The sequence below is a fragment of the Pipra filicauda genome, unplaced genomic scaffold, assembly GCF_003945595.2.
Source record: "Pipra filicauda isolate LSUMZ 115617 unplaced genomic scaffold, ASM394559v2 scaffold283_size971201_pilon, whole genome shotgun sequence".
Lineage (NCBI taxonomy): Eukaryota > Metazoa > Chordata > Aves > Passeriformes > Pipridae > Pipra > Pipra filicauda.
Window position 1 is genome coordinate 77649 of NW_024104402.1, and position 20348 is coordinate 97996.

The following is a 20348-nucleotide window of genomic DNA, read 5'->3' on the forward strand; positions in this document are numbered from 1 at the left end:
TGAATTGGGAATTTTTTCCCAAGAAGCCATGTGTCTGCAGAATTTTTATTTCAAGATTCTTGCATATTTTATGGAGAGGCCTGAGCTTTTGAGGGTCAGATTTTTGTTTCTTAATTTTTATGTTTTACTTTGATTTTAGAAAAAAAGGTCAATTAAGAGCTTACAAACCAGATTTGCATTTCAATTTCTTTAATTTTCAGTTCATTAGAAAGATAAGATAAATGTACAAGTAAAGACTTTCATATAGTATACAGGAGGAATAACCAATCCAGTTTTACATTCAATTTTATCATGAATTTTGTAGGAATCTATAGCTGAGTTTATACATTGTTTCAGAGTTCACTTCTGGGAATGATGCCAGATAGATTGTTTATGCAGCATGTATATTTATCCATAGCATGCAAATGCTATTGACTTAAAAAAGTCCATGTTTCTCTCCAGTGCAAAGAAACATGAGATGGCAGATAACAAGAAGGAGAAAGTAGAAGTAAACAGAAGCATTATACTCAAGTGTAGAAAATATGTGAGAAAAATTAAACTATATTGAAATGTTTGCATGATCATGATCTAATTTTGAAGGCTATTATTTCAGTTTTAATTTTTATTTATATAATTAAAATAATTCATAATTAGTAGACCATATTTTTAAGGTGGAAAAATGAAACTAGCTGGTTTTGGAGGGAAATTTATTTCTGTTTTACATTTTTCTAGGTCCATTATTTGAGAAGTTTTTTAAATCTCATGAGTGCAATGAAGACTGCACAGTTATACAGTAATGAAACAAGTCAAATGTTTACAGCTCTTGCTGTCGCTATGTGCAACATAAGGTTTCTTCTCCTAAATATTTGGAATATTATTTTAATTCAGAAACAATTAAGCGAAATAGAACACCTGAAGGAAATAAAAAGATGATGTCCTGGATGCTGCAAACTTAAGGGAAGCAGTACTAGACTAACGCATGTGGTGATGATATTATTATAAATAAAGTCAGGGTCAGTGGCTGCAGCGTTCTAGACTGTAGCTCTGCCTGTTGTAGTAGGAGCTCCTCCAACTGTGAAAGGAAATCTCTAGCCATTCACCCTACCTATGAACTGTTACTGCCTCTCATTATGTCTCTGACTCATATTTGTCCACTCATTTATGTCACAGGTTTTACCAGTTTCTGTCCTTGGTTTTGGCCATAGATCATTTTTACTTCTCTTGATAGACCAAAGAAGGGAAACCAAAGCAACAAGGATTTTTTCTTGTTCGTGTTGGGAGGTAGATGTGGTGATCCTTTCTATTAAACAGCAGAGGATTTCCCATCAGAAACCTCTGAGATGATGGACTTTCACATGATCCTTAGCATTTTTCTTCCTGGTCTCAGAAAGGACTGTGGTCCTTGAAAAGAAGGAAAGTGCAACATATGGCAGGTCAGATGTTGGGAATCTGATAAGCATGCATTCAGCTTTTTGCCGTGAACTAAAAGTAGCTTTTGAAGTGTTATTTTTAGTGAGTTACTTCAAAGGACTTAACTGTTTCAAGCACTATGCTTTTGTTTGTTTTGCTGTCTGCTGCACACAGTTTGCGATAGCCCTGTTTGAGATGCTTCATTTTCCAGTTGGATCTGGAAGTTAATTCATAACCTAAGTGACTGATCAGTGGATATGCTCTGATATGATGCATTCAGCAGGATTAAACTGAAGGAGAAATTTTTTTATGAAAAAAAATTTTGAAACACAATGCTAGAAGTAACTAAGTTGACAATGGAAAGGGTAGATTTGAAATGTAATTTTGCATATTTTAGAGTATTTTCAAAGTTTTACAAAATCGAAATTTTCAAATCAAAGTGTCTGCTTTTAAAATTGAAACTTAAATGAGAGAGTTTTGGAAGTTGTAGGCATATTACTTTTGAACAGGGTTCACATTGGCTAAAAAGATCAGGTTTATACTGTTCATCCGTCTGTTGTAGCCTTTCTAAAATATTTTGCTAATGCAGTAACTTAAAGAGTGTATAATTATTTGAGAACTAGGAATTGATCAGCTTACATGCAAACATAATTGTATTAAGTAGATTAAAAAAAAATCCTTAATTTATATTTTTTTCCATTCCTAATCTTGATTTAAAAGATAGGGGATTTTTGACTTTCAAAGACTTCAAGAGAGCCTTCAATTCTGTTTCTCCTAAGTTATCAGAAAAAAATCATAGTTGAAGCCTTCAGGTAAGATTAACAAATTGATCCTTATTCCTGGATAGCAGTCTTTTTGCTCTATATTTTTCAGTTAATTGAAAATTCTGTAATGCAGCTGAAGATGAGCTTCAGCACCATTGCTGTTTCAGTGCCTTTATTAATAAAGATTATAAACACAAGTAATAGGTGTTAATAATATAATAATTAATATAAGCTGTATAGATGGTATTTATAAAAATAATTACTGTAAATAATAAATATCACTAGATACAGAAAGTAATTTTTTGCCTGTACTGTGTCTTAAGAAGCTTAAAGCTTTTTACTTTTACATTTTCATCCTGTAATCAGGGAATCTGCATTCAAGAGCTATCTCTTGAGAAAATTCAGTTAGTATTGCAGAGCAGTAGTGGTGAGATCTCTTGCAAGGTGAGACTGGCTCAGAAGTGTGGATGTTGAACTTTTTGTAGGGAGACACAGGTAAGAATTTTGTCCTAAATTGAGCTGTGCAACTGGATTAAAACTGTATAAAAACAAAGCCAGAGGAAATGTTTTGGACATAGATATTTGTTAGAAGCTTCATGTATTTGTGACACAAAACCTGTATTACAATAGTTTGCTGAAATAAACAGAGCATATATAATTTCGTATTTGTAGATGTGTTACTTGTTCTTCCCTCTTTTTAGCACAGAGATCAAAACTAAATTTTGGGACTGAACATAATTTTAAAATATTTCTTTTATATTAAGTAAAATAATTTACAGTACATATGCAGATAAGATGTTTAGTATTTTTAGATGCAATGACTGATAAAATGTGAGTTTTAAAACTATGTCTGCATTAACAATTAACGAACCCATTAATTGTGCTTTTGTAGAGCAAGAAGTTTATGCTGGGGACCCAGTATCTGTATTCATTGAGAGGATTACTTGGACTAATCTAGTCTGGTCAATAGGCTGAATGATCACTAGAAGTTGGAGTCCTTTGGGTGCATGCCTAGCACACATTCTTCAGTTTAATTTTACTGGAAGAAATGCAGTTTGCCTGCTGTGATCACTGTTCCCCGTAGTACAGTCAGTGGCAAAGACTGGGAGATTCAGCTCAAGAGAGCATTCCAAATCCAAAAGTAAAACATAATGACATTTTGAGACAAGGGGAGAAAAAGCCTTATTTGTATATTTCAGAGCTCTGTGATACTGTTGTATGAAAAGGGCTTTTTATGTTTATTTATAAAATTTTGACTTTGGTGGAAATGCTGTCTCCAAACCATGTCAGGTACTCATTGCTTTAATTTGGAATGCTTTATTGCATGCATTATTGTCTTATACTTTAAATTTTAAAGTAAATTGTAACAGAATAAACTAAGTCTGTGGTTGGTGTCACAAAGGCTTAAAGGAAAGGAAGGAAAGGGAATTAGGGAAAAAAGGTAAAGGCATATACATAATACTTGGCTTCTCTGCTTGCCATACAGAGCAGGGAATTGTTTTTTTTTTTTTTTTTTTTTTTTTTTTTTTTTTGCTCAACATATTCTTAAACATAACATTGAAAACAAGTGTATTCAAGCTAGCAGAACACAGGGAAGGAATAATACCAGTAATTGCTTTATATGAAGAATGAAGGACCCCACCAGAGTCATTGAGCTTTTGGATAAAGTAGACTTTATTTGTGGGCGTGCAAAGTGCTCATAATGAGGCATCACATGTTGAACTGATTTTAACAAATTTGAGGCTCAAAAATGGAATTCTTGTATTTCTCATTATTAATATCAAAATAATGTTAAAATGTTTAATATAATGTAACAGGAACCTAAAGAATAATGGATTATATGGCTACAAAGGAGACCCACCTGGTACCTAAAGCCAATATTTGTTTTAACTATATACTAAAATCAAAGCACCAAGATCAGTGTTTACAGAGCCATAGTGCTGTCTACTCTCTTATACGGTTCCGAATCATGGGTCATCTACCGCCACCACCTGCGTCTCCTAGAACGCTTCCATCAACGCTGCCTCCATACAATCCTAAACATCCGCTGGTCAGACTATGTGACCAATACATCTGTTTTGGAACAAGCAGCAGTCACAAGTATTGAGGCCATGTTGCTGAGAACACAGCTGCGTTGGGCAGGGCACGTCTCCAGGATGAAGGACCACCGCCTCCCTAAGATCCTGCTTTATGGTGAACTTGCCACTGGCTGCCGCATGAGAGGAGCCCTGAAGAAAAGATACAAGGACTCCCTGAAACAACACCTCAACCTCGGCCACATTGGTCATCCTAACTGGTCTACTCTCGCCTCAAATTGGGAGGCCTGGAGACACACCATCTACAACGCTGCCGTTTCCTTTGAGAACACACGCAGGATCACTCTCGAGGAGAAAAGACAGTGCAGAAAGATTCGTGCCTTGCAGAATATACCATCTAAGGAGTCTTTCTGCTGTGCCTTTTGCAATCAGATATGTCTATCTCGTATTGGCCTCGTAAGTCACCAGCGTGCCTGTAACAAACGTGGATAGAGCCTTCCCAAATCTTCGTTCGCAAAGCCCAGCCATGATGATGAGAGCTTACGGTGGAGTGGTGGTGTTAAATGCTCTACTTTATGAAAGAAATAGGATACCTCATTAAGTAGTCTAAGTATAGTAAAGAGTCAGTTTGGGTTTGTGGTTTTTTTTAATTCTTTGGGAATTATTTTAATCTCATACTGATAAAATACTGCCTAATGTAGATGTTCTTTTTCCTGGGAAGTTGTTTTCTTACAAATGTCAGTAATATACTGCATACAGCTGTTGCTAAAGTTTGGAGAATGTGGGCGAGCTGTCAGTTTATATTTGATTGTATTAACTGACCGTAATCTTGCCTGAACAGTAGAGTAACGTTTATTGTTTCTGAGCTAATATTGCAGTCACATTGAACAAAATGATCAAGGGCTTATCATGCACCTCGTGTGCACCTGATTAAAATGCCATTGTACTCTAAAAACTCAACACTCTTGGCACAGGAGTAGCAGAAGTGTCTGCTAAGGTCAATGGTGTGGTGGTATGTTCTTTCATGATGGGGTTCTCTGTAAGGGGTAGCACACACAAGAATTTCTTTATACTAATGCTGCTGATCTGCATGTGGCTACATGAATATGAAGCGTGTCAAGTCCTTTGCAACAATAATTTGTGATAAATGACTGTCTATAAATGAACAGATATAGAACAGATATATCTTTTAAAGTTGGATTCAAATTCTTAAAAAAAAAATTTTCAAGTACTGTTTTTCTTTTTTGTTGTGAGTATGAATGTCATATTGAAAGTATACAATATTATTAATTACAGATGCTGAGAAAATATATGTCTCAGCTATAACATTTTCTTGAAAAATAATTTATTTGTATGCTAAAACCTCAGAGCATGATAATGCAAACAGTGACAGAAGTAAGCTGAAAATCAATCACATGTGAATGTGAGTGAACATATAGATGATGAAAAATGTCTTACAAACCAAAAGTGGACAGAAAAGTCTCATTCAGTTTTTAAAGCTAGCAAGTGTAAATCAGATCATAAGGAAGAAAAGAAGGCTTTCAAGATCTGCTTTTTATGCTACCCGGCCTTTAGATTGATAGAATAACACTCTAGAGGTATATTAGTACTTTTGTATGTATTGGTACTTTCCATAGAAAAAATTACCTAATTGTCTCATATTTCTTTCATGTAATTATCTAGTAATGAGAAAATAACCTGTTTTTCAGAGCCACCCCATGGAAGAAATCTTATACTCTTTTATGCAAGTTTGATTTATAGACATGTACTGCAGAGCACAGTGAATATGAGACATTCATCTTCCTATGTCTAGTTGCTATGGAAACATAGTACACAGTACAATGTCATTCCAGCTCTGGTGATGCCTGCAGTAGTTTATTCCTTTGTTGTGCTTGTTTCTTAAGCAACTGTCTTGCAGCCTTTCATATTATCACACTTCATCACTTATACAAGTCTTTTTCCTTATCTCTTGAGAACCATGTCCAATAGAAAAGATGCATTTTTTTTGTCTACCCATGCATATCAGTGTATGTACTTTTTTTGTTTGTTTGTTTTCAGTCATGGGTTAAAAGCTTGTCCCATGCACACAAATAATATACCATTGCTCTAGAGTTGGTAAAAGACGATTGCAAACCAGACTGAACATTAGTGTAAAGGACCTGACTCAGCATCTTTATTTAGGAAGAAAAAGGTGATCTTTATAATTAATTAAAAAAAATACTAGGGGTGTTGAGGGGAGCAAGAGTCAAATTGACTGGTTTTTATGTTGAGAAGCTGTATCCTAACACAAGTTCTTTCTCAAGGCAGTACCTTTTTCATGATTCATTACACAGGGAAATGACACATAATGAAGGGTGTATGTGTCCCAGGTTCTGCCTAAGTGGGGTGATACTTTGCAAGAAAACATGAGTTAATTCCTCAAGATAGATGTGTCTTTTGGCTAGTATTAATAATGAGTTTTGTTTTGCTTTTCCTATCTATAACTATTACCAATTTTGTAATCAAATTACTTAACAACATACTTTGCTATTTGTGGGGGTTGACCGTGGCCAGTGACTCACTGACTGTCCCCACAACGGGGTGGGAGAGAGAATCAGAAGAGCAAGAGCAAGAAGGCTAATGGGTTGATATAAGGGCATTTTAATGAGTGAGGGCAAAGCTACGCTTGCAAGCAAAGCAGAATATGGACTTTATTCACTACTTCTCGTCAGCAGGCAGATATGTAGCCGCTTCCTGAAAAGCAGCACACCTAATGGTTACTTGAGACGATAGACGCCATAACCACAAACATCCCCTCCTTCCTTGTCCTTTCCCCAAGGTTTTATTGCTAAGCACGATGTCAAAGAACAGTTGGGGTTGGAAGGGACCTTTAAAGATCGTCTAGTCCTACCCCCCTGCCACAGTCAGGGACACCTTCCACTAGACCAGGTTGATCAGAGCCTTGAACGTTTCCAGGGAAGGGACATCCACAAGTTCTCTGGGCAACCTGTTCCAGTGTCTCACAACTCTCACTGTAAAAATTCTTCCTTGCAACCCAACTAAGTTTTTTTGAAAGTATTGCCCCTGTCACTACAGGCCTTGGTGAAAATGTCTGTCTTTCTTATAAGTCCCATTTGTATATTGCAAGGCTGCAAAACGCTCTCCCTGGAGCCTTCTCTTCTGCAGGCTAAATGGCCCCAACTCTCTCACCCTGTCTTTATTGCAATAATAGGTGATAGTATAAGTCACTTCACAGCATGAGCAACACATTTCATACGGTAGGGAGCATCCCTTTGGTCAGTTTGAGTAAGCTGTCCTAGCTCTGTCCCTTCCAAACTTGTTACCCACCTCCAGCCTACTCACTCGGGGAACAGCGTGGAAAAAATTAAAACTTGGAGGATGTGCAAGCACTGCTCAGCAGTAAAAACACTGGTGTGTTATAAATACTGTTCTAGTCACAGATCCAAAGCACAGAACCGTTCATGGTACTGTGAAGAAAATAAATCCATCTCAACCAGGCCAGTACACTACTGTAAATTCAAATTATTCATTCATTCTAATACTTGTCTAGTAAAAAACATCAGTAGCTTAATCCTGCAGGACCTGGGCATACTGTTCCTATGAAGCAGCAAGCTATTATACATCTATGTCGTATCCAGTGAAAGCATAGATCTTTCACTATAAATAAATCTGACAGCAAATCATCCTAACAAAAATTTTAAATGGAGTTTCTAGCAGATGTGACCCAAGTCTATCTGTTTTCCCAATCCTACAGAAAATTCATTAAAAAATTTGAACTTTTTGCATATCACTTTTTCTGAAGAGAAAGGGACTCATAAAAAATTTGACATAAGCAGAGATATGAATTGTCACAGGTTTGAAAGCCAAACCTATCACATGGGTGTTATACAATATGCCGCACACAGATTTATTCCTTCTAAATAGTTCAAAATATATTTTTCTAGTTTGTGAAAAATTACTACATGAAATAAAAATTTAAGTATTTTAAGTCATTAATTTAAATTTATATTTAAATTAAAAATTTGTGCTTTTTCTATTTTTGAGAATATGTCCAAACAAGTATTTACAATTATGTTAGAAAATTTAAGTAAGTCACTGGTTCCAACCTCCTGGTTACCACTCCTGCCTTCTGTCATTGCTCTTCACCTTGAGGTGAAGAGCAAATTGTTTTAACATAGACAATTCTTATTTCACACAAATCCTTTTTATTTTCCATTGCTGTGGAATAGGGATATGTATGTGGTCAGTTGCCATAATGCATTCCTGGTGATACAATTAGAATGTGGCAGCTATAAAATAGACATCAAAGATTATTTTTTTTTATGAATAACATCTGTGGTAATAGCAGTGCACCTGCCAACATGCCTCAAATATGAATCAGTTCTTTTAGCAATATCTTATATTTATTCAGTTTGGTGATCTCTTTACAGGGACTACCTACACAGATGCTGATTATTTTTTAATTGCATTGGATGATAGAGATTGGAGAAAAGACTGACCCAACCAAACTCATTTCAAATAACCTATTAAACAGCCATTAGATGACAACAATTCTTGTTCTTTTTTATCCAAAGCTGAACCTCTACCCTGAAGAGAAAATTGTTCCTTAAGCTCTTTCAGAGCATACTTATTATTAAAAGTAGATTTTTGTCCAGAGTTAAGAACAAAAGATTTTTTTGTAAAATATACTGCATCTTCTATTTGAAGTGTAATCTGTGACATATGCTGATAGAATGAAAACCTGTTGTTTTATCAGTAGCATAGAATATTTCAGTTGGAAGGGACTTACATTGTTCATCTACTCTAAATGCCTGACCAGTTCAGGGCTGACCAAAAGGTAAAGCATATTGTTAAGAGCTTTGGCCAAATGCTTCTCAAGTCCCCAACTGACGGGCTTGAGGCACTGGTCAACTCTCTAGGAAGCCTGTTGCAGGGTTTGATCACCCCCTTGGTAAAGAATTCGTAATGCCCAGTCTAAACCTCTCCGATGGAGCTTCAAACAATTCCCATGTCCTGTCACTGGATCACAGGGAGAAGAGGTCAGCACCTCCCTCTCCACTTCTCCTCCTCAGGAAGCTGTAGACACCAACAAGGTCATCCCTCAGCCACCTTTTCTCCAAACTAGACAAGCCTGAAGTCCTTGGCTGCTCCTTATAGGACATTCCTTCCAGCTTTTTTGACCTCCTCTGGACACATTCAAGGACCTCCATATCCTTCTGAACTGTGGGGCTTAGAACTGCACACAATACTCAAGGTGAGGCCACACCAAAACTGTGTACAGTGGGATAATCACCTGTTCTGACTGGCTGGTTATACTGTGTTTGATGCACCCCGGGATGTGGTACACCCTCCTGGCTGCCCGGGCACACGGCTGACTCACACTGAGCTGCTGCCAACCAGCATTCTCAGATCCCTTTCTGCAGGGCTGCTTTACAGCCACTCCTTTCCCAATCTGTACTTGTGCCTGGCATTACTCTGTCCTAGTGCAGAATTTGGCATTTCAATCTGTTAAATTTTATCCCGTTAGTTATTGTCCAAAGCCCCAGTATAGGTCCCCCTGCAATGTCTCCTGTTCCTCAAGAGAACCAACAGCACCTCGCAGTTTGGTGTCATCAGCAAACCTGCTAATGGTGTGTTCCTGCATCCAGATCATTGATAAATATACTGAACAGAACTGGCCCCAGAATTGAACCCTGAGGCACAGCACTGGTGACCAGTCACCAGCCAGATGTAGCCTCATTCACTACAACCCTTTGAGCTCTGCCCTTCAACCTCTTCTTCACCATGAAACTGCTCATCCCACAGTTGGACAACTTGTTTAGAAGGAAGCTGTGAGGGGCAATATCAAAAGCCTTACCAAAATCCAGTAAAACTATATCCACTGCCTCCCCGTCATCCAGTAGGCAGGTGATCTTATCATAGAGGGATATCCAACTGGTTAAACAGGACTTTCCCTTTGTGAACTCACATTGACTGTGTCTGATGATTGCATTATTCTTTAAATATCTTTCAGTATCACCTAGTATGATGATCTCCATAATTTTTCCAGGATCTGTAGTTTCCCGCATCTTTCCTCATATCCTTTTTCAGATGGGAATAACACTGGCTAGCATTCAGTCAGCAGAGACCTCCCCAGACTCCCAAGACCTGTGGCAAATGATAGAGAGGGATCCTGCCATAACATCTGCCAGTTTCTTCAGAACTCTGGGATGAATCCCATCAGTCATGGACTTGTGAACATTCAGCTGATACAGCTGGTCCCTTAAAATTTCAGTGTCCACAAATGGAAAGTCACCATTCCCACACTCATGGTTGTCTGACTCAAGGGCTCAAGCAGTCCAAGGTCTATCAGTATTATTAAAGACTGAGGTGAACCCCTGCATTGAATATAGCAGAATAATATAGTATGGATAGTATGAATAATAAAAATAGCAATAACTCTTTTGCAGTAGCAAAGAAATGTTTGCAAAGTCTAGGGTCCCTTTTTAGTAGGAAAAAACATGACAAAAATAAAAATGAGCCAGTCTATGCAATAATAAAAGAACAGTCTTTTGTCAAATTGTTAACCAGTTTTCTTTGGATTTAGATTTTGTTCTCTTTTCTTACAATCTCTGCTGCATTTTGAGAAAATGAATCAGCATCAGAAATGCAACACAATTGAAAAGGGGATATTGTACTATTACATCCTAACAAAACCTAACAGCTAATGTAAAAAAATACATGATGACAGTGCTTGTTTTTAACATGAAAACCTGAGTTATTATTTGATTTAATAAATTTAAGTGGCAGCACGTACTCTCTATAACATAGCTGCACAGTGTCCCTTCATCTTCAGTATTCTGTTTAAATTAAAGATATTATTAATAGAATTGAAATGATGCATGTGCTCTTAGCAATCCTTATATTCCTAAGTTGGACAAAGTTTATAAAAATGTTCATATTTCAGCTTTACAAGAATTTCTGTGGGATTTTTAATTGACTTCTTTTAAAGCTTGTAGGATAATGGGTGTCCGCTCATGGATACCTTTGGAGCTTACAGGCTGGTTTCAGTGAACTGTACGAAGAGCTGAGATCAAAGGAATAATTGGATTTCTGCAAGTTTCATAAAAATAGGTGAACAAAGAAGAAAGAGATGCTATAAGTGCCCCCAACAGAGGAAAGGAATGTTATATGAGTTAATGAATCTTAACAGGCATCACAGAGTCTACATGGAAGCCACAACTTAGAAAGACCCAGCTGTAGAGAAGACAAAGATTCCATCCCAGACTCTAAAGTCAATCAATCATAACATGCAAATCTATAAGAAATCAGGCATTATTAGTTCAGCTGTTCACAGAATTATTTGTTTAATATGATTTATAACTTTGTATTCATTTCTTGTAATATCTCCCTCAGAAGTTTGAAAAGCAAAATACCATAAATCCTGAAAGTTTAAGATGATTTCTGAGTTTTTAAAATGTATCCTCTGATTTTTTTCCTCCAAATCTCTTGTAACTTGTGCAAGTTATCTTAAAAAAATCTATTATGTAAAGATTCCCTTTTAACCATGGAATCCTAGAAAAAATAAGATTACAGATACACTTGAGCATATGTTGCATCTTCTGCTTTGGTACAGTGATGATACTACAGAAGAGGAGTCTTCAGTACACAAGGATGTACCATTACAGGAGACACATTGTATTGGGGAAATTTCTGTGTGAATATGGGAAAAAGTCTTCATTGTTGAGGAGAATTGCCCCACTGTAGATTTCTGTCTCTCAGATGTAACCAGAAATTGTGTCTTCAGATTTCTTCACTGCGTTTGTGTACTGTAGTAGCTGTAGGAGAGGTAGTTGATTCATACTAAATTCTCCTTTCCTTTGGAAAAAAGATCTTTCATGGCAATTTCTCACCCTATTGATATTTGGTTTCTAGCCCCTAAAGTCCTATAATATTTTAATTCTTCATCCTATCTCACCCCCTCCCTATGAATTCACAGCTATTTTTTTTTCCATATTTACTTCTTTGTTCATGTCCTATTAACTAGGAACAGGAAAAAACTTGTTAGATAGTAAAGTGTCCATAACTATTCTTTATCTGGAACATCTGATGATGCCCATTGTGATAGGTAATGGGGGAGGAAACTACTTATTTGTCTGATGTCCTCTCATTCCTTTGTTGCTGTTGAAAACCATTCTTTTTCCATAGTTCCTCATAATTACATTTCAACCAGGAACACTCAAAAATGCATATGGAGACAAATGCAGATCTTTCTTTGAAGATACCCATCACTTCATGTTGTCAAATGGCCTGCAGAAACAGGTAAAGAAATTATTTCAAGTTCTTCATGATTTGAAGTCTTATTCTCCAAGCTGATTATGAGTCTTTGCTGAAAGCAAGCCAGATTCCATTCTTAGAATGCAGTTTTGCTGTTGAGAAAGTGATCAATGATCTCCATATTTAACTAGTAAGTACATTAACAAAGCAAAAAGAATTATTTTTTGTGACTACCTTGTATTAAGGATTTTTATTTTTTATTTTTAGTGTATTTTTAGTATATTCTTAGTCAGACACACACAACTGCATTTTATGTTTGTGTCTTTGTCCCCTGATTATAAGCTCCTAGTACTGTTAATCTCTTTTGGAATCAAATAATTTTAGGAAACGAGCAAATAAACAGCCCTTGTTTTCTTGACAGATAGTTTTGATTTCTCTTGTCTACTGCAACTGACTGTGTGTCTTGCTTAATCTAATAAATACTAAGCTGTTTGTCTTACATACCTAAATCACAAGCTTGACAGCAAATCTCATCTTCGTTCTATTGGTTTTTATCTGCTGGGTTTTTCTCCCATGGGTAACATTAATATGGTGTATGTACTACAATACCAAATGCAATGTTAATTCTTTATCTAAGTTAGTGAATATAAATACATAGTGGCATTGTCTTCTGCTTATGCATAAATATACATAATATTCTGTGACTAGAATTTTTGAGTATGAGTGTTATTCCAATTTAAGGACCTAATAGATTTTTCCTTATATTAACTCTATAGTGAAAAATAATAATGATTCTGAAAAAAAATGAACATTTTAGAGTAATTTCAGGTAAGAAGAGTTTGGTAATTGAAACCAAATAAAATAATAATAATAATAATAATAATAATAATAATAATAATAATGAGAAGGAGAGAGAGAGAGGAGTAACACTAGAGAGGGAGAAGTGATGCACAATACCATTGCTCACCACCCACTGAGCAATGCCAAACCCATTCTCCAATAGCTATTGGACCCTCCCAGCCAATCCTGACTCACCCCATTTATATACTTGGCATGCCATTCTGCTGTGTGAAAAATCCTTTTGGACAGTTTGGGTCACCTGTCCTGCCATTCTGCCTCATGGATTCTTGTGCATCTGTTCACTGTTAGAGCATAGGAAACTGAAAAGTACTTGACTTAGGGTAAGCCCTGCACAGGAACAACTAAAACATCAGTGTGTTATCAACATTATTCTTCTACTAAATCCAAAACACAGATCTGTACCAACTACTAGAAAAAAATTTATCACTGCCAAAACCAAGACAATACAGAATCACACAATCACAGAATATGCTGAGTTGGAAGGGACCCACAAGGATCATTGACTCCAACTCCTGGCCCTGCACAGGACCATCCCCGAGAGTCACACCATGTGCTTGAGAGTATAATCCAAATGCTCCTTGAACTCTGTCAGGCTTGGTGATGTGACCACTTCCCTGGGGAGCCTGTTCCAGCACCCAACCACCCTCTGTGTGAAGAACCTTTTTTTAATATCCAACCTAAACCTCCCCTGACACAACTTCAGACCATTCCCTCAGGTCCTGTCGCTGGTCACCACAGAGAAGAGATCAGTGCCTACCCCTCCTTTTCCCCTCATAAGGAAGTTGTAACTTCAATGAGGTCTCCCTTCAACCTCCTCTTCTCCAGGGTAAACAGATTAAGTGACCTCAGCCACTCCTCACACAGCTTCCCCTCTAGGCCCTTCATCATCTTCATTGCCCTATTTTGGACACTCTCCAATAGCTTAATATCTTTCTTATATTGTGGTGCCCAAAACTGCACACAGTATTCAAGGTGAGACCATTTAAGACCTTTTAGATGTTAAAGGAACCATTATCTACTACTGCAGCTTTAATGGGAAATCGTGAAGTATTCTTAATAGCTTTTAGGTTCATTCAGATTAAATTAGTTTAACCTTCTGAAAATCCGGAAAATCCAGCATGATGGCAGATGTCCAGCCACAACCAGCTGTGATTTACCTTAGGTGACCAGAGAGATATGGGATCTTTGATTTGGATGCCTTCTTTGCTGGGGCTGCTGCTACCTAAACCATGCTCATATATGAATGATATCATATATTAGAGAAAATCTTAGATTAAATTGTTGTATTGATGGAACTTTTGATTTCTCCTCTCTTCCTCCTTACCCCTTTTAATGTTTCTTAGTCTCAGGAAGACATGTATAAAGTGGAACAAAATTTTTTGAATGAATGGAAAAACTAGGTTAAGATGAAGTTCCATGCCAAAGAATAAAGCTTTCTTTTTTTGTGTGAAAAGAGTGATTCAAGAGTGACATATGATATAACTGTAAATTTAGAAAACACACATCTTGTGCATTGCCTGTGGATGGTGCCATTTGGCATACTTTCACAGAGCGGTACAGAATACTTTTGTCAGTGCTTGAATATAGTATTGATTTAAGAGGTCAGTCTTCATTGTATAATTCAGTGAAAAGTTAAAGGCCTTTTGAAGGGACTCTGTATGTGCTGATGTGTAGAAGAAAGACTTAAGAGCAGGTAGCTGAGCACATTACATGCTGCCTACTCTGGAGTGGGAGACACCTTGGTTTTTCATTCTATATGGTGAGTTTTGATCAATACTACCTCTATTTTTTGTTTCACTATATACAATTCTGGTTTTCTAGGGAAGTAAGTCTTATGCATTCACGCTTTCTGTCTACCCTGCCTTAATTATTGTTAACACATTGGCCTACTTAAAATTGTAGCAACATGTGTTGTTTTCCAGCTGAGGCAGAAAACATGGTATTAATTCATTCTGAGAAATAGAAGCAAGTTATCTATTAAGCCTGTATTTACTAATTTCTTACATATATGTAGTTTTTAAACATGCCTAAAGCTTCAATCAATTATGGCATGTACTCTATCTTACTCAGCCAAACAACAAGGAAAAAGAAAAGGATGAGAAGATGAAAAGAAACAGAAGTATTGTAAAGTGAGAAGTCACCAAGGAATCAGGTTATTGTGGTAGGTGGATGAAGCAAATCTATGGAAGGCTAGATTCATTATTTCTTTACTCATTAAACATCTTGTTTCTACTCCTGTAAGTAATTTTTTTTTCTAGACAAGAAAATTGGATTGACGCTGACAGCATCTGTTATTTGGCAAGGCTAATTCCTTAGGACGTTATTAACCCCTTTCTACCCTGCTATAACCCTGATTGCCTTTTCGAAGACAATTTATTAAAACATTCCATGACTCTGAAAGAATGTCAGAGAATAAAAATTAATAGAATTAAGGGAGACTGAAGGATGATGGGTGACTGAATTTCTTTCCTATTCTATAATAGTTTATAACCAAACTTTTTCAATTTTTAGTGTTAAATATGAATGCTTAAAAGTAGACACCTGTGGTGTTTGTATAGTAAGTCTTAACAGTCTTTCAGAGAAAGCTTACTGAAGTTAATCTGTTTGCTATTCTATGTAGCTTTCAAGAAACATACAATACCGAAGTCTTCTGTTTCCTAATGGATGAAGTAATTGGTTTATCCAAGACATTCTGTGTTTGAAGTCCTACATTTGCTCCTGTGTCTTAACTACATCAAATTTACAGTTCTCTCTACCTCCAAGACCTCGTTATATTTATGGAACAACCTCTATCTTGGATGCTAATTCATGTTGTCTTCTGCCCTTCCTGCGTCTATTTTTGGTTAAGCCTGTATTTACCTGTATTAGCCTGTATTTCCTGTATTCTTGACTTCATACCTCTGTCCATGTTAATAGATACATTTCTTCATGCAGAGTATTTTCTGTACAGTCTTTTTTTTTTAATGAAAAGAGATAAAAATCAGAAAAAGACTATCAACACTGAGTATTAAAACTATATTGGCTGTTTAGGAATTATATAAAAAATTGTATGAATACTCTTAGGCAAGTTACTCTGAACGAGGTTTGAAAAAATGTAGAAATCAACAGCAGAATGGAATGGGGTGAAATATTGGAAAGGAATGACACAAATAGGAAGTAGAATGTGTTCACAGATAAGTGAATGTATGTACTAATGTTATGCATGTTGCTTAGCAACAGGCAGTTGTGTGGATGAACAAGTAAGTACAAAAAGTAATTAAAGGAAAAAGGCATGTGCATGGCATGGTATGGATAATAACCAAGAATACAAAAAAGATGAGAAAAGCAAAGATGGAGAAAAAAACCAGATTTAAAGAATGTTGAGAGAAATACTGAAACTTTTTTTGTTCTTGTAGACTAATTTTTTTTTTCCTGTAACATTAGCTAGAAAAAAATTAGGCAGCAACTTCCTCTGTAATAGTGCCTCACTATAATATAGCTTACTCTAAGGAAAAATACATAATAAAATGGGAATTGACTATAAAGAAAAATATAAAAACATTCCAACTAAATAATAAATGTAAAATACAATAAAAGTTTATTTAGCAACATAGGATCAACACAGATTTTTAATTACTTCAGTTACTTAGAAAATGAGCATTTGAAATAATATCATTCTTTTTTAGCAAGAATCCGATTTTCCTACAGTTTCTGCCTCTGAATTGCTTCTTCAAAGAATGTGTTCATGTTTTTCCTTCTAAAGTTTTATTTTTCTAATACTTAGACAAAATTTCCTATAGTACAGTTTTTCACTTAACTGTCTTCAGGTACAGTTTGGAATTTATGAAGAATTTTTTATAAAAATCTATCAAAATAAATACCTTTTTTCTTCTCTACACCAATGAATTAGAAAGTTATGTTAAGGGTTTCTAACATACACAGATCAATGAATGTGTTTAAAATTATTGTCTTGTAGGAGTAGTGAGAGGATCTGTGGTTTACATACCTGCCAAAGGATACCATGTACTCTTCTGCAAATTGCTGTACTGTCACCGCAACCCAGCTGCAGCATCTTGCACTTGACCTTGTTGAAGTTCATGAGGTTTGCACAGTCCCACCTCTCAAGTTCATCAAGGTTCCTCTGGATGGCATCCCTTCCCTCCAGTGTGCCAGCTGCAGCACACAGCTTGGTGTCATCGGCAACTTGCTGTCCATGTCAGCAAAAAAGATGTTAAGCAGAACCTCGTTACTGGTCTACTTTGAAGTGTTCAAAGCCAGGTTGGATGGGGCTTTGAGCAACCCAGTCTGGTGAAAGGTGTCCCTGCCTGTGGCAGTGGGGCTGGAATGAGGTGATCTTTAAGGTCCCTTCCAACACAAACCATTCTATGATTCTACGATTGTAGGATAGATTTCAACTCTAATCATTATTTGAATACTATTATACCTGTACTTGTTTCTTGTTTTGTTTTGTTTTGTTTTTTTTTTTTTAAACCTGAGAAACTATGTTTACAAAGTTTGTTTTAAAGTAATATTGAAGATGCAGAATCAAGCAATCAAAGATGGATTTGCTGTACGTTTTCTTTGAGACATTTGGAAATTATGCATTTTGTCAGAGTCTTCAGTTATATTGCTTTCTTTTTGTTTTTAAAGAAAGAATTCCAGTTTCTTTGTTTCATTCTGACTCATCAAGTGAAGTTATTAAATTAATGAACATCTGCTCAGTGTTATTGCTGCGTGCATGGCCTTGTGCCTAGCTTAATCCATACCATCCAAACTCTGCAAAGTTAATTCGGGTATAATTAATCAAACTGTAAAACCATTTTCAAGTTACTGTATCCTCTAGTACTGCACCACTAGTAAGTATTGAGATTTCCAGAGTCTTAGCCTGTGGTTCTTAAAAGTGTAACCACCTTTAAAAAAACCCCAGCTAGATGATTGGAGCTTCTTTGGGACAGTAGAAGATAGGAGGTTAATTTTAATCTTTGAAGGTGTGTAACAGAAGTACATTCCAGTTTGAATTTTCAGGAAGATTCCAATGTTAAATGGGCCCTTTAAAACTTAGTCCCAGGTTGCATATGGAATTTATTTACTAGATAGCTTTTGCTGGCTGTTCCAGTGGTTTCTTCAGTCCAGTGTTTGCCTTTGCCTCGTCTGTTTTCCACTTAGCTAGGTCACAGTAAATAGCCATATACACAGTTTTCCAGAGTACCAATGTACAAGTAAGTCTCGGAACTGTTAGCATATCACAGATTTAAGTGTGAAGATGTTGATGTCCCCAAACATCAACAAAAACCCCAGATTATTCCAGTTATTTAGAACACATTACCTAAAACCAAAAGAAAATCCTTTGTCAGTAGTAATACTTCCTCCTTTCCTTCCTCAGTCTGGATGCTTTTTGCATAGACATCAGGGATTCTAATTCTGTGATTAAGGACAGTTCTTACAATCCTGTTTGTAAATACTTGCAAATGTCTTTGCTCTCTCTTTTCACATGGAACACCTATACTTAAGCCTCTAAGGAACAGGAACAGTTTACCGACAGCAAGGCTACTGTTCCTCTTTTCAGCCATGAAAACAAAAGACTAAAGAATGGAAAACCAAGCTGAAGAAGATTTAAAACTCTCTGGTCAGTATTCACAGTTAGTTTACGGAGAGAAAAGAAACAGATTTAAATGAATGTTTAAAACGTACTAAAGTTCTCCAATGTGTATAAGTGTTCTAACAAAAGTGTTAGGAATATTACATCATTATCAACTTCTGCAAGGAGCCAAAACTAAGTAGTATCTTTCCTCTGGTATAATTTCTACTGGTCTTTTTAAAGGTGCAGTATCAGTAAAGAGATAGAATTTTCCTTCATAATTTATAATTGGTCCCTATGAGGAAAATCAATACTTTGTGTGGAATATGCTGTAAAAGTGTAAAGTACTTATATTCTTACAAGATGTAGGTCTGTCTTGATTCAGAAGCAGTGAAATAAACAAAATGAATAAGTAATCTGACTTGCAGAACACTGAAAGCAATGAACTCTGTATACAAACATAGCAACAAACGTCTCCCAGAGGAGACAACAAAGACTTGTAGAAAAACTGGATGAGAATTATTAAATAGAAAAATTAGATCCAGTAGGTTCCAAAATGCTTTTAATCCAAAAATTGTAGAATTCTGTGCTAATACCGAGGTTAATCTTAACCTGCACATCTTTAATTTTAGGTGAGGTTTAAATAAGAAAATTAGAAACTTATTTGCAATATGCAACTTGCCTCTAATGAAGATACTATTTAAATGTTGGTGGAAAGACAATAGAACACTTTTTAGTGTAAGTGTTGTCACAACACTGGAACAGATTGCCCAGAGCTTATAGAGTCTCCATCTGTGGAGCTATTCAAGAAACAACTTGAGACAATCCTGGACAAGGTAGCTGGCAAGGGAGTTGGACCAGATGATCTCCAGAGGTCACTTTCAACCTTAACAGTTCTGTGGTGACAATGAATTAAAAGATATGTGTGTCTTTTCTCAAGAAAGACTATGATTTCCAAGTACTCCATAAATATTAAATGAAGTCAAGCTTCCAAGATTTTCGAAGGCTTTTTAGAATAACATTTTGGACAAACTTCAATAATGTTAACTATCAGTTAAAATTTTTCATATGATAACAGGAGTGAAGCAAAGGGGTGATAATAGAACTGAATGAAAGAATTTTATTTTGCTGAAAGGATATACTTTTTGATATTTGTTTTGGCTCAAATGAGAGAATAGTTGTCTAAAATATGCATTCCATGAAATATAAATCAAAGTCTAAAGCTTAGCTATATTCAAGAAGTTGAGAAAGTTATATGAATAGTAAGGAGATTTGCTGCCACCTTGACAGAAGCAGCTTCACAGCCACCAAGTAAGAATTGGCAAAAGCAGGCTTGGGGAAGAGTGACAGGAAAGCTACCCAGCAGAGAAGGACCTGGGGATATTTGTCAAAAGCTGGCTGAACATGAGCCAGCGGTGTGTGCCCAGGTGGCCAAGAAGGCCAATGGCATCCTGGCTTGTATCTGAAATAGATAGTGTGACCAGC

The 20348-nt window shown here is 36.3% G+C and overlaps 1 protein-coding gene across 1 annotated transcript in view; it reads left to right on the forward strand.

The window, feature by feature from the left end:
* Positions 1–20348, forward strand: part of EFCAB11 (EF-hand calcium binding domain 11) — a 58819-nt gene that overhangs the window by 6925 nt on the left and 31546 nt on the right. The window contains 3 exon segments of the mRNA XM_027738504.1: positions 712–800; positions 2096–2177; positions 2179–2201. Coding sequence (XP_027594305.1) covers positions 712–800; positions 2096–2177; positions 2179–2201 — 194 coding nt within the window.